General features: G+C 41.7%; 1 protein-coding gene across 1 annotated transcript in view; it reads right to left on the reverse strand.

Annotated features, from left to right (window-relative positions):
- Window positions 1-1324: 1324 nt before the first annotated feature.
- sos2 (son of sevenless homolog 2 (Drosophila)) overlaps window positions 1325-14793 on the reverse strand; it is a 34428-nt gene continuing 20959 nt past the window's right edge. Inside the window, exons 8-23 of the mRNA XM_036575267.1 lie at window positions 14174-14272; window positions 13213-13340; window positions 10748-11403; window positions 10018-10099; window positions 9299-9421; window positions 8721-8833; window positions 7856-8078; window positions 6953-7072; window positions 6597-6759; window positions 6389-6506; window positions 5399-5571; window positions 5190-5306; window positions 4602-4863; window positions 3378-3419; window positions 2882-2982; window positions 1325-2001 (exon numbers count right to left, since the gene is read on the reverse strand). Coding sequence (XP_036431160.1) covers window positions 1465-2001; window positions 2882-2982; window positions 3378-3419; window positions 4602-4863; window positions 5190-5306; window positions 5399-5571; window positions 6389-6506; window positions 6597-6759; window positions 6953-7072; window positions 7856-8078; window positions 8721-8833; window positions 9299-9421; window positions 10018-10099; window positions 10748-11403; window positions 13213-13340; window positions 14174-14272 — 3057 coding nt within the window. The 3' untranslated portion in view covers window positions 1325-1464. The remainder of the gene's footprint in view (window positions 2002-2881; window positions 2983-3377; window positions 3420-4601; window positions 4864-5189; window positions 5307-5398; window positions 5572-6388; window positions 6507-6596; window positions 6760-6952; window positions 7073-7855; window positions 8079-8720; window positions 8834-9298; window positions 9422-10017; window positions 10100-10747; window positions 11404-13212; window positions 13341-14173; window positions 14273-14793) is intronic.

The following is a 14793-nucleotide window of genomic DNA, read 5'->3' on the forward strand; positions in this document are numbered from 1 at the left end:
TAGCTAAAAAGTAATGGAAGCTTAACCACCACCGATTAGCATGGTGCTAATTGCCTAAGTGATCACACACTCGCCTCAAACTGCATCAGCTTGCTGACTCTTTAAGGCAGACACAAAAACGTGACTTTCTGCTGTTCCAAATCTGTTAAATCGAGATTTCTCCCTGCTGTCGTGTTTATTTAGAGAGAAAGAAAGTGATCTAACAAAAACAAGTCATTTTTATTCAGTGTGTTAATTCATACATCAGTCCCGCTTTACCATAATTCTGATGGAACAAATCAATAATAAGCTCACTTATTGTGTTCACTCGGTGCATCCAACAATAAAGGAAGCCTCGTGTATCTTTTATAGGAGTGACAGAAAACACAGCAGCATTCGGAAAGATCTGATTCTACACGCCAAAACTGCTAAAATGCTGTTACTGTTGCCAACAATGATGTGCACACAGCTGAACTCCTCTTTCAGCCTCGTAGCTCCAGCGCAAAACTAAAGAAGCAAACTTCAGACTTAGACACCAAACGTGTCTTTGCTGACTGACCACATTTACAGTAAGAGGGGGAAACTGGGTAAATTTGATTTTTGGCCACACTATCGCTTTAAGATCTGCATGTGAGAGCCCATCCCAACACTGAGGCCCAGTGCAGATGCAGTTCCTTGCTTATTGGCTGTAACTCCGGTGTGATGTCACTGTCAGCCCTGATTGGACAGCATTCACCAATGGCCTTATCATCAAGTTGTGTCTATAATTATAAAAATCAGTTTGGTTAAGGTGTGAACAGTGTTAAAATTAGAAAAGCTATTGGGGTTTAATTTGATGTTCAACTCTCCACACAAACAGACACTCCAACACAAGCTTCGTTTAAAGGAGAACTGCACTGATTTTTGAAAATTCCTGCATAACTAAGTGGTTAAGACAAAGTCGTTCAGAGTGGTTCAGAGTGGTTTGGTGTGAAACGCTCTGTTCTAGAGAAACTTACCGAGTCAGAACTGTTCACAGTGGTGGTGATAGGAACCAGACATCCACCTCTAAAAGCTCCCTCACAGAAAGTTCCTACATGAAATGGTTATGAATTCACTGCCTGATGACTGAGACACTGTTTTATGATAGTTTAGAGAACTTAAACTCCATTCATGGTGGAGGGATACATGCAGGGCGCTGTGAGGCAAAATAGTCCCCAAAGAAAACTTATTATTTCAGATTTTCCACTATTTTCCATCATCAACATTCCATATAAACTCAGAAGACTCGTGTAGGTTCACTGGTGGTTCTGGATAGTAAATAAAATGTCTATATTTGTGTTGTAGTCATGGCGACCCCTGGTTCCTATCACCACCACTGTAAAGACATCTGAACCATTTCACACCAAACCGCTCTGAATCACTCTGATTACATCTCACACACTGAATAAGGCAGAAAATCTGAAAAATCAGTGGAATTCCCCTTTAAGGACCTGCTGTGCGTTCTCACTGGCTGCTGTCTGTGTTATCCACCAGTGAGAGTGTGTGTATGGACGGCTGGGAGAGAGTGTGTGTGGGGTGAGAGAGCTCTCTTTTGTAAGTCTTTGGGGGCAGTTTGGGGAGCGCCGAGGTGGAATTGTGTCGGGGTGGTATAGGGGGCGCTGTGATGGGTAGAGGCAGGTGACACAGGCTGGTCTGGCTGGCACTCAGTGGGCAGGAGCGGCGGGGCACGCGCGGCGAGGGTGTGCCAGGAGGGGGCGCCAAGCGGGGCGAAGGTGTGCCAGGCGGAGTGCAGGGTGAGCTGGGCGAGCTGCTGAAGTCCCACTGAATCCGGCCCCCCGGAGACACGGCGGCGCTGATGGGGTAGTTGATGAAGCTCTCCGGGGGGCGCTGAGGCAGAGGGGGCAGCGAGTCCGGGATGGGGTCACGGGGTGGTGGAGGCGGGGGGCTCGGTAACGGACCGTCTGCTGGACGCAGGCGAGGGAGAGGAGGAGGTAACCGGGGCGGGATGGCAGGAGGACTGTCCTCAGACCTGGAGCTCAACTACACGAACACACAACATTAATTAGAGGTCATCTTTCATATAGCTAATTAACTAAGACAAGTTGCTTTACATTTATTCTACAGAACACTTAAAAAAAGGGCAACGTTTTTTTTTTCTCCAGCAACTACTTAACAATATACAGTGGAGTCCAAAAGTCTGAAGCACCAATAAAATAATGCTTCCATTTTGCATTTTTTTCTAATTTAATTAATTTTTTAAAATATAAATCCTGTTATCACCATAACCATTTTTATAACAAGTAGAATCTTGTTTTGACAAACAATTCAAAGTACTTGGTGGAGTGTTCCCCTTTTGCCTTAAGGACAGAGTGCACTCAAGCCAGACTCCACAAGTGTGTGTAAAAACCTCTAATGAGCAGATCAAATCCACCTCAAAGCTGTCTGAACATGAGCTTCAATGTAAGAGTCCGTTATCTTCATTTTACCTGTCAGAAGTCTTTTTTATGTTTAAGTTTTCAAAAAAAATTCTGTTTAAATGAAAATCAGTGTGGACTTTTCAATCCCACAGTGGATTCTGAAAAACGCAATAATAAAAGAAGTGCCCAATAATGTTCATATGATCCACACAGTCACTCTGACAGACTGTAATACACTACAGGAAGTGTAGGGGGCGATACGGCTTCTACTGTTTCATTTAAAAAGCTCTATAATGTTCATATGATCCACACAGTCACTCTGACAGACTGTAATACACTACAGGAAGTGTAGGGGGCGATATGGCTTCTGTTTATTGTTTGAAATAAAAGGAGAGCAGAAACCCTCAACCTAAGCCAAGAGTTGTGGACGAAAGTTATCTTTGTTCAGAAGCGAAAAATTATAGATATATATAAAAATTAAAATTAAATTAATTATAAAATACCTTGTCTGAGAATGTGTCTTTCCTGCGGGGGGGTAACGGTGGAGGTTTAAGAAGCTCGTCCCCCAGCTGATGGAGACTGCCACAGGACACCGAGTGAAACTCTGAGAAGAACAACACACAATAGTATGTATATTAAGACTCAAGTGTTTGGTCACTATTTAAATCTTTACATTTAGTAAGTGTTTTCAGATTGACAATGCAAAGACAGCACCCAGTTTTTCCCCAATTCAGGTTCTGATTATTTTCTACTGCTGGACATTTGCTCTCAATTTAAAAACCACCACAGTGCATCAACCATAAAAGACCTTTTCACATTCTCAGTCAGTGTGAAAAACACTAGACAGTATGATAATTAACGAGGCCACTGCTATTCCTCCAGATCGTTTGAAGAAACGGAGGAATACGAGTAAGTATTTACATCTATTTACCTACAAGAACATTTATTACCCAGTTTGGAGATAAATTAAAGCTTTTTAACTCAATTTTAAACACTTACTGGATGGTGGCAGCATTACAGGAGCAAATATACTGTTGTTACCTGTATAGAGAAAATACACAGACAAAGATGTTATCAGAATGCAGTAATGCTGAAAATGAAAACTTAATTTGCCTTTGTCAAGAAGGTAATAAAAGCATGTAGTAATTTTCAACTCGTTATTTCTGACTCTGAAACAAGTGGAGAAATTGTGTGGAAAGTTGCAGATTCTAAACTTTCAATCCAGACCACATTAGTGTTGCTAAGTATAAGAGGAGAAAAATTATATTATGTCAGTTGTTGTTGTGCGTTTTGAAGACAGAACAATCCTTTGCATTTTTGCTGTTCTTGTTTTTTTTTCTTTTACCATCGAACAACAATTTGAATAACAGACAGAAAAAAATATTAGGGAATTACATTTAAATAGTTTAGCAAAATTATTATAAAGGTCTATATGTGGATCTTCAGTGTTGACTCTTCAACTCTTCACATAACATCAGAACTTACTTATAAGAATAGTTATGAATAATCAGTATAATATCAATATCCTGTCTTGAGAATAATAACTGAATAATAAGCCTGTACTTTATTGTTACAAGCTTGACACTGTGACAAAAGAAGAACCACTTTCTGGTGCTATATAGAACCCTTTTCAAAAAGGTTCTAATAGAACTATTTTGTTTACTAAAGAACCCTTGAAGAACCATCTCTTTAAGAGTGTTGGCAAAGTACTTAAATGTGTTTGTTGTGACAGCTGTCCTAACTGCCTCACGCACTTAAAACACTGTGTGGGAGAACAGTCCTAATTTTAGTGTTTGACAGGCTGTAGCTCAGGATGGAGGAGTGTTCGAGCTGCTGTGTGTGTCTTGTAGTTGTTAATGGTTAAGTGGGAGAGCAGAGTTCAATCCCAGAACTCGTCAGGCTTCTAATGGTTTGTGCTTTAATATACTGACGTCTCTCTGGCGCTACATGTATGAGGTAATCTGATCGGTCATTGCTGCTTTCATAATGTGTTTATTGTGGAATCTCATATCATGATAACGATAAAAATACAATTTATTGTGCAAACCTAGTTAACATAATGATGGTAGACAGAAGGCGAATTGAAGTTTTTAAATGGAGCAGTGGCAGGAAATTCAGCCGCCGTCGCTGCTGCATACTGTCACTGTTTACACTGACTCTGCAGTAACGGTGTTTTTTCCCCCCAAGCCAACATAAATGCAGTATAACATAGACGCTGCTCACCGTAGGTGCTGCTGAGCTCATGGTCCATGAAGACGGAGGAGAGGTCTGAGCTGGCGCTCTGCGGCGGTGTGGGTGTGTTCGGTGATGTGGGCAGTGAGGTGGTGCTCTCCACCTCCGTCTCGGCGATGCTCCTGAACGTGATTTTGTGCGGAGGTTCTCGCTCTAAAGGCACCGGGTGAACCCGCACTGTCCCGCTGCTGCCGGACGCCTGCCGCACCGGACGGACCCCGGGGGACTTCAGACTATACGTTGTCTTCCTGGGCTACAGGGGGCGACAGAGGGCACATTGTATAGCTGGTTAAGGTCATATTTAAATGTCTGTTAATAGAGTCACTGTTTGATCTTGTATTAAGTGCAATAAAATTCAATTCCTGGTTTAAAAATACAGTAAATTTAGATTGAAGCAGAAGCTTGTGGCACCAAAGCGTCCTCTGATATTCACTGACGTCCAAGTAAAAGTTGACGTACTTACTAAATTACTGTTATAGCGTAATATATATTTTAATATTTTCATGCCATTTATATGTTGTTAGGGGCTGCACTACTATTCGTTTACTGATAAATACTGAAAATGCCCATAGAACTCACGAATCGTGGGGGCTGTTTGCAGTTCCGTGGCTCGATCTCCTGAGATTTGTTGAACAGATAATCAGAAAACTCCTTTTCACTCATGCTGCCCATGGGGTTCAGATTCTCAAAAAACTTCTGCAAAATAAACACAAACAGAAAGACATTTAAAATAGAAATATAACCGAGAAAATGAAAGAGCGAGGGGCCGAAAGGAGAGATAACCCCACCCTGATGTCATGTTCCACTCTGAGGCAGTACGGCTGGTTCTGGTACTGCTGGATCTCCCCGGTTATTTCGGCCACTTTACGCCTCTTGCTGAAGTTGATCAGCTCTTTGCCGTGACGTTTAAGGAAGTCTGGGTTTCCCTCCTCCGTCTTCAGGATGTTCGTCAGGTAGATACCTGCGCGCGCGCACACACACACACACACAGCCAACAAAGGAGGATGTTATCAAACTTGCAGACAAGCACTGGAGATGGGCGTGTTTGTACATCTAACAAATAAACAAACATCTTTGATATCTAAACTCATCTTGCTATTTATTTTCTTAAGTATTCAAATTAGATGTGTACTTTGAACAAAAAGATTAATCAAACAACATATTTTCTTTTTAATGTTAGAGCTGGATGATATATCAGCAGCCGATATATGTTACCATTCAAAAGTTTGGAACTTGTCATTTAATAAGTGCTGTTGTATTATCCAATAGTAACGAGAAGGTATAATACACAGTATTATAGGCCTACATTCAATCCATTTTAGTCTATATGCTTTTTAAAATATTGACTTTTAATGAAAATCTTCAATAAAACTCACATATTAAATGATACTGAGTAACTCGGCATCATTTGAGAACTACTTCAGTCTTAATGAACTTCATTTCTACATGTTTTTACAGCTATTATCATATTAATTATTTGAAAGCTGTGAAATTGTATGGTCATAGAATCATTATACACATGTATGGCCAACAAATTTCTTTCCAACCCTTTGAATGGTAGTGTATTGTATATGCCAAAAAATGAGAAAATTTAAACAATTTCAACAGTGCAATTTTGCAACTATGGTAAGCGTCCTGTTTTTAGATCGTGGACGCACTGAAGCACATGCAGTCACGAGTGGTGGGAATTTACCTTCAGTTAACTCACAGAAATGTACATAAAACAACAATTTCGGAAGATAATGTTTGGGACACAAGCAGCTGATGCTGTGTCTCACCAAAGAAAGGCACACAGGGCGGGTTGATGGATTTGAGCTTGGCCAGGTACTTTTTAAAGTGATCCTGGCTGAGCTCCACAGCTTCTTCTAGAATCTTCCTCTTTCTCTCCGGAACAGCCTGCACACACAAAAACATTATTAGCTTAGATCAAGTGAGACGGTTTATCAGTGCAAACTCCACCTGCGTGTCTGCACATCTTATAGTCACCTCGAAGGTGTGGTCGAGACGGTACACAGGCACTGAGTTGATGGCGCTGACGATCTCGAGAACACCGTTAAAGTTGTTTAGCTCCTGGAACACCTGCAGAATATCAATTATCCGCGAAAACACAGCTACCCTCTCGTCCAAATTCTCAGCCTCAACAATACACCTGAGAAGGGGGGGGGAAGAGAGAGAGAGAGAGAGAGAGAGAGAGAGAGAGAGAGAGAGAGAAGAGAGAGAGAGAGAGAAAGAGAGAGAGAGAGAGTAATGAGTTTTTTTTATATAGCGAATACAGCATAAGCACACCGGTGTCTACAGAGAACTATGTGTACCATGATAAACCTGGGCAAAGTGCTACTCACTTCTCAAACCACAGAGTGAGATTGGTGGTGTGTCTGATCATCCTCAGCAGGTTTGGAGAGTTCTTCTCCTTATCTTCTTTAGTCCACACACTACCCACCAGCTCAGAGGGACGCACAGCCCTACACACACACACACACACACACACACACACACACACACAACTGACTGATTAATTTTTGGTACAGGTCATTTCTCTACAAAGACACAATGTAGGAACTCAAAATTGATCACAGTGATGGTCAAAAATGTGGGAACATCTTGCTTTCTTTTGATTTTTTGATACTGACTGTTTCATTTGATTTAATTTTTAATTAAATAAAAAAAATGCAAAACCATATGCAAAGTTGTCATTATCTCAAAGCAGGTCTTTGCTAATGGTTTTGGTACATTCGAAGAGTTTCATCCCAGAAGGCAGTACGTCCATTTCTAACAATTTTGTAAGTACGTTTTTAAAAAGGAATAACAGCTGATGTATATTGGAACAGATTTCCATTTCTCTAATAAAGGTGGTATTAATCATAATATGGCTTTGATATTTCTTATACATTGTTGGGACATCATGAAAGAAAAAAAAGGAAACAACAAAATTCTTGAAAGTGGTCTGGAATTAATCCCCTCATTTATCTCCAACAAGTGTCTTCCTTTGTACAAGTCTTGCCAGTTTTCTTTGCCAATCTATTATTAAAAGCACATACTGAAGCTCTTTTGGCCCAAAGGTGGTTAAATCTAGAGCCCCACCGATATATCAGAAGGCCAATAATATCAACCACGGTTTCACAAGTTTTGGCAAAAAGATCTGCATTAACAAATCAAGAACCTATGAGGAACATCACAACATTTATAGCTCTGATTGGTAGAACAGAGATTCAGTGTTGATCCTGACTGACTGAGGTTAGTCTCACCTGTAGAGGTCAGACTCCAGCAGGGTGAGCTGGCGAGCTATCTCAATCGGGTGAAGGGTCATAAGTTCAAAGGTATCGACTTGTCCGGGGCGGCTGATGTGCCACTCTATGGGGGGAGGCGGGCTTTCAAAAGTGATGTTGTGGCTCACTCCGTTTGGCTGCGTCTGAATCTTACGCTTAATGATCTTATTTATAGACTCCACCCACTTACGCATGGACTTGCCTGCACAGAGAGAAACACACACACACACACACACACAGCAATCACATACCAAAAGACTCAAATGTGTCAATCAAATAAGTAGTCTACTGGGATTCTACTGTTTATAAATGCAAATGTAAACAAAGTTAAAATCTATAGTTTTAGTAACTGAACTATAGTTTATAGTGACTATAGAGTAAAAACTATAAGTAATCATAAGTTCATTAGGACCCAGACTAACAAACTGAAATATCTGCATAACCTACGGATCGTTTTTAATACAAAATCTGAAGACATCTTACTACTGAGCTTTTTAATCTGTAACCAACTGCCGACTGTATATATTTTTCTTTTTTCATTCTTTGAATTATTTGGTAGTGTTATTTTCATTTTATTTTTTTTAACCTTTTGTCTTCTGTCCTTGACATCTTACAGCAATGTTCTGTATTCATTTGTGTACTCATTAGTACTCAGTCCTTAAAAAAAATTCCCACTGATAAAGTACTTTTGGAAGAAGAAGTGCTCCTTCTGCCTGTTTACTACTGTTTCCACCACTGTATCTCAATTCTAGACTTAACCAGTCGACAGCTGCCTACAGCAACCACTAGTGGACATATAAGTCAACTAGTCTATGCAACCCCAAATGTATATAAACATACATACCTCTGAGCTGTAAGGTGTTGGTGATGTACTCCTCGAGCCTACAGCGCAATTCTGGATCATTCTCAAAGTCATAGAAATGATGCTCCACCCACTGACGGAACACATTCAGAACCCTGAACAAGACGCAAACAGAGACATAAACATGAGTGTGTTTGTATGCAGATACTAGGTGGTGTGTATCAATACACATAGTTTCAGGTTTGATGCCATTTTCACTTCTAAGATCAAGATTCACTTTGATTTGCGTAATTTTGTGCATTAAAACATCTTGGTAACACTGAGCTTTAGTTAAGCCACTAAATTACTACCCCTAGAAGTTACAAGCTCTTTAAAATAAACAAGCCATGTCATTTGCATAAGCCCGCCTACTTCCCCACCCACAGTGGCTTCCTCGAAACATGGTAAATGAGAGACGCTCTAAGGACACTGAAGGGTTATCAGTCGTAGGGTTTTATATTTACATACACTGTGCATATATGCTTTTATTTGTTGTTTTTTAATACAGCCTCCACACACACACACACACACACACACACACACACACACACACACACACACACACACACACCACTGTGTACCTGAGCTGTACAGGTTGCACATATTCTCGCCGGAATCTCTGGAGCTCAGCTGCCATTGGCTGATCTCCGTTCCACAGCGCCTGCAGGTCTGCCTCCAACTGCTCCGGCTCTGGAATTTCAATTCTGGGAAATCATGGGAAAAAAACAAAACCACACTGAACCTAATCAGCAGGAAAGAGCTGAAAACTAGCACTTGGCAATATAGCAATATTTATCATTATTGTGATAAATTATGACAAAATATGCTTGTCTGTGTATTGTGGATATCGTCAGTACTTAAAACGCTTCCGAACTGCATGATTGTATGAAATTCTGAATATTAATCATGTACTAATAGTTATTCATAGTATTTTTTAAACTTTGTCTACTTCAAATGATCACATACCAGAAAAAATAAAGTGATGTTCGTGAGAACTTATTTAAGCCCTTAAAATCTCAGGCTTATTACATACTAAGGCTTATTATTCTGCAACTACAGGGACTTCAAAGCAAACTGGCTGAGCTATTCTTAGGTTATAGAAGTGTGTAATAAAACTTTGGGCCTTTTTTGGCCTTTCATGGGGTCAAGTATCAGGATGTGACATTTTTGCCTTATCGCCCACCCCTATTTTCCCCTAAGAATGTCAAAGCAGTGGACGAATGCATATGTGTGGGTCACTACTAAAAGAGCTAGCTTGAGGAAGTCCTTGTGCGTTTGTGCAGGAGCCAGCAGGGTTTACCTTTCGATGAGCAGCGTGAGGAGATCCTGTGGTTTGCAGAAGGAACGGTACGTCGTCAAGAAAGTGCGCACAAAATTGGGGTCTGTGAGAAAAGAGGAAGAAGAAACTGAGAACAGTCCTGCCAACCTTCTGTGATGATCGTACCTAGTTCAAGAAGTTTAGAGCTTTCCGCACCCAAACTACAGACACACTGAGAGAAAGAGCACAAAACTGATCCACGAAGAGATTTCTGCTCCAAGACAGTAGGGGGCTCCAATGCACTGGAAAAACAGGTGATACTGTAACAGATGGCACTGCAGAACATACTTGTTTGATGTCTGGAGTTTCTTTAGTTTTGCACTGGACAAGGCTAATGTAGCCAAGATGGACAAAATTTAGGCTTTAAGTTTTTTTTATTTATGCTGTGTTTTTGTTCCCAGGTTTATAGATAACAGTGAGTCATACAGTGTCTATTAGAGATCGTGAAGAACTCTACATGGTTTGAGGGAAGTATATTATGATTCAGGAAGGTAGCACCATACTAACTGGTGAGGTATAAGCTTCCATTACTTGTTAGCTACATTAGCCTCATAGCTTCAGCGCTAAAACTAAAGAAGCAAACATCAGACACCCAACACGTCTTGGCTGATCCACTACATCTGAGGTAAAATGGAATTAATTATGGGAATTAAATTTCACTTTTTGTGAACTATCACTTGAAGGTGCGATTATGTCCAGCTAGTTTCCTCACCTGCATACATGTGGTAAGTGAGTCTCTCGATGAGTTTGTCCACGGTGCCAGCTTTAATGATGGGTATTCCCGTCTTGCTCTGCGTGTGTTCCTCAAAAACAATGTTTTCCTCTGAGTCCTGTACAGTAAAGCGGTAAACCTCAGACGAAGGCAGCCGAAGGGGCTGAGCCTGCTCCTCTCGCTGCAGCTCCGTGTCCAGCATGCGGTCCAACGTCGAGCGGTACTGCAGGGTAACCAGTGCCGCCATCCATGCGTTCTTCTCCTCCACAGAGCGGGCGCAGAAAATGGCACTGCTTTCCTCACGACCCACCAACTCAAACGCAAACCGCTGCTCACTTGTGTCTTCCCGGTCCGCGATGCGGTACTTGCGCAACACAAACTTCTCCTTTAGGCGAAACTCCGCCCCGCTGCCTGTCCCTGGCAGCCGAGAGCTCTGATTGGCCTTGCAGCTGATCATAAGGCCGTCGAACAGAAAGTTGTGTCGCTCGTGCTTGGCCCCAGCGCGTACCAGCGGCCCCTCAAGGATGAACTGGCTGCAGCACTGGCCGATGTCCTTCCCCTCCCAGCCGTCGATGCTTCGCTGGATCTCGTTCATGCGCTTTATAGCCAGCTGCTTACTGCGGACCGGCCGGCTGTACAACCGGTACAGCGGCTCGCTGTGAACAGAGGACAAAGAGACACGTGACTGATACTGTACATCTAAGAAGTCTGAATAGAATTAGTCGTTTAGCACTGAGGGTAAAGCTACTATCACTAACTAAACTAATGTATTTACTGTTTTCTAGATAACGCTAAAGCTTCAGTCTCCAAGCTCCAAAGAACACCATACAGACAGGGGCATGTTGCCTTTTCATGGGACAGCTTTCAGTAGAGCTGAGCGATATGGCAAAATATGATATTGTGATACTTTTTACGATAAACAACATGTAACAATATTTAGTTTTTCAGACATACGATCAGTTGGAACAGAGGAAAAAAAAGGAAAGAATACTATCAAAAACATGCAGTGGGTCAGTGTCTACAAGCACTGATGATGTACACAATATATTGAGAAAAAAAATTATTGTTCTGTACTGTGACTCGAGCCATCATGATAATGTATCTCATCATATTGCCCAGCTCTAGGCTAGTCTGGTGAAAAATGAATTTTACACTGTTTACCCCCTTTAGTCCAGATGTAGCCATGTTATATTTGGTGTCTGAAGTCTTGGTCCTCTTTAGCTCTGCACTGGAGGTACGAGGCTAATATAGCTAACAAGTAACCCAATGGTGCCCAGTCCTGGTCCTGGAGTTTGCATGTTTTAAAGATTCCCTGCTCTCAACACAGTGAGTTTGAACGGGTGTGGTAGGACAGGAAAACAATAAAAGGGTCCCAGGATGAGGATTGGGAACCACTGAAAAGCAAGTTCATACCCCCACAGACTAACATAGCATTAACTAGAAGCAAACATCAAACATGTCTTGGCTGACAGACTACTTTTGAGCTAAATTATTGATTATTCATTTAACGTTTTGTTCATAGACAGTACACAATAAAGCAGCGGTGGGCATAATGAAGATGTTTAACATTAATGTGATAAACTGCATCACATTATACTTTTTTGATTAAATCGTTTACACCATCAGTACTTTGGCTTTGGGGGATCTATTTGCAGAAATGGAATATAGTAACAAAGCCATGTTCTCATTAGCGTTTCATCACCTGTGACTACAAATCGCTGTGTTTTCATTAGCTTAAAATGAGCCCTTCATATCTACATAGGGAGCAGCTCCTCTTCAACAGAGGCTGCCATGTTTCTACAGTAGCCCAGAGTGGACAAACCACACACAGACTCTAGAGGGCGCCTAAAGCAGCAGCTTGAATTAGGTGGCGCTGTAGCTCCAGTCAGAAGATGTAGAAAGAGGAAGAATCTGTGGTCGCTGCCGGTGCTGGTGACTGTTTTGTGTTGTGAGAAATATGAGAACTCAAATTTTGACAAATGGAGGATCAGACTTGTTATTTAGCACAAGAAAAAGCGAGAGAGGGTGAATCTTCACCGTCAAAGAAGAGAAAACATGAAGAAGCAAAATGAAATCAGGACAGAGGACAGCAGAAAACCTGACGGCCACCGTCGGTTCTACTACACGTTTGGAAAGGGAGGGGTGAGGGAGGATTCAGCTGGTTGCGATCTGCAACCTCACCACTAGAGGCCACTAAATCTTACACATTGCGCCTTTAAAGAACTCTGGCTACAATTACAGCAGAATTAATCTTGTTTAATTGGATTTACTGCAGCAGTGTGTAGAACACTATGCCGTGATGGTATTATTTTTTTAACGTGGCACTGCTGGGATGCAGATCGTATATATCTTGTGATATATTTTTTGCTATATCTCCCACCCTCTACAACAAAGGCCTTTAGTTCCTACATGAGTGGGATGGAAATTAATTCCTGTATGTTAGAGAGAGTGTGTGTGTGTATTACCCAGGTTTGCGACGCGGCTGGTGTTTTCCGTAGATGCGCTCGATGCTGCTTTGAAGAATTAGCAGGGCTGTCTGGGCTTGTTTCAAACACTCCCTGTCGTCCTGGTCCTCACTCCGCTCCTGCAGTTGCTGTGGAGACACAGTTTCTACATTAACAACTGATGTTAGCGTTCACTAAAGTTGAGCTGACACCAAGGACTTTTTCACACTTGTCCCAAATACTTGAGTCTGCACCCAGCACTGATTCTGGGCTTGTTTGAGGGATGTCCTCATTATCGCTGGTTTGCTTTCACACACAAGAATTCCATCTGAACCGCGGATCGATTGCACAGCTTCTCTGGCAAAAACGGAGCGGACTGTTGTTTCAAATCTGATTTTCTAAAGTCATTTGTCGGATATGTGTGTTCTATTCACTCGTGCTGACATCTCTGAGCATCAGACTCTGCAGGAGTTTAGTAAATTTCACTGTCTTTATGCTGTCAGTAGCAGCAAATGTGTTTTCCCCACAAAACAATGGGCGTTACAGATTTTGCCATGAGCATTTTTACTGCTTCTTGTGAAACCCACACCGCTGACATGATGTTCAACTCTGACTCTGTGTGCATCAGAAATTGCTTCATGGTGTCAGAGGTTTCAGTGTCCCCATCGCCGATACTGCGTTTGAGTGCCAGTATCGGCAACAATACAGATACGGTTTTGGTGCAACAGTGATAGTGTCTTGTTCAAAAGGTGGTCCAAGCTGAAACACTCCTTATAACTTCAGTGTGAGTGGGTGGGGCTAAAACGGGCTGTTTTTGCAGCTCAGTTTCCATATTTGATCTGTATGATTACTGCGGAGTAAGCAATATTTTGAAACTTAGTTTAAACATGACATTAAAATTTGTATTATTTAAAAAAGAGAGGAAATTTCATTTCTCTGTGGGATGGGCCCTTTAAATGATGAAAGTGTAAGTGATACTGACCTGCAGAAGTTCAAAGTAGTGCATGCAGTGATAGACAGGAACCATCATCAGCTGTGGGAGAACATACTGCACAGCTTCCTTAAAGCCTTCAGCAATCGACTGTAAAACACACACACATACAGAGGAAGGAGGGGTCAGATCTGTCTCTGGTGGACTGGACAGTAATCTGAGAGGGGATAAAGCTGGGGATGACAATGTGTGTGTGACTATGTGTGCCAGAGTGAGATCAAAGCACAGGCCCGGTTCTACAGGGGAGCAAAGGCATGCAATGCACCCTCAGTTTAGTGTTTTTGCACCCTTAGTCAGGGCTGTAAGATTACATGTGTTTATACCAACATCATGAGTGCATCTTTCAAATTGCAAGAGATGCAGTTGTATTACAGTTAAGTGGGTAAATTTAACCGCTTAACATGGAGCTTAGCCTTTGGATGAATAAGATCAATCAGAAGCAACCAAACCATGCGCTGTGTACATGACAACACAACCACAACTAACTGCCAGCCTGGAACAGCACGGCCTGCATTCGAGCCTCAAGCCAGAAAACATGGATATTCTGGTCTTCTTAGCCAAAATAACAGGCATTTATAAAAAAATAATCGCTATTTAAAACCACAATCAAA

Source organism: Colossoma macropomum, unplaced genomic scaffold, assembly GCF_904425465.1.
Source record: "Colossoma macropomum unplaced genomic scaffold, Colossoma_macropomum, whole genome shotgun sequence".
NCBI classification, from domain to species: Eukaryota; Metazoa; Chordata; class Actinopteri; order Characiformes; family Serrasalmidae; genus Colossoma; species Colossoma macropomum.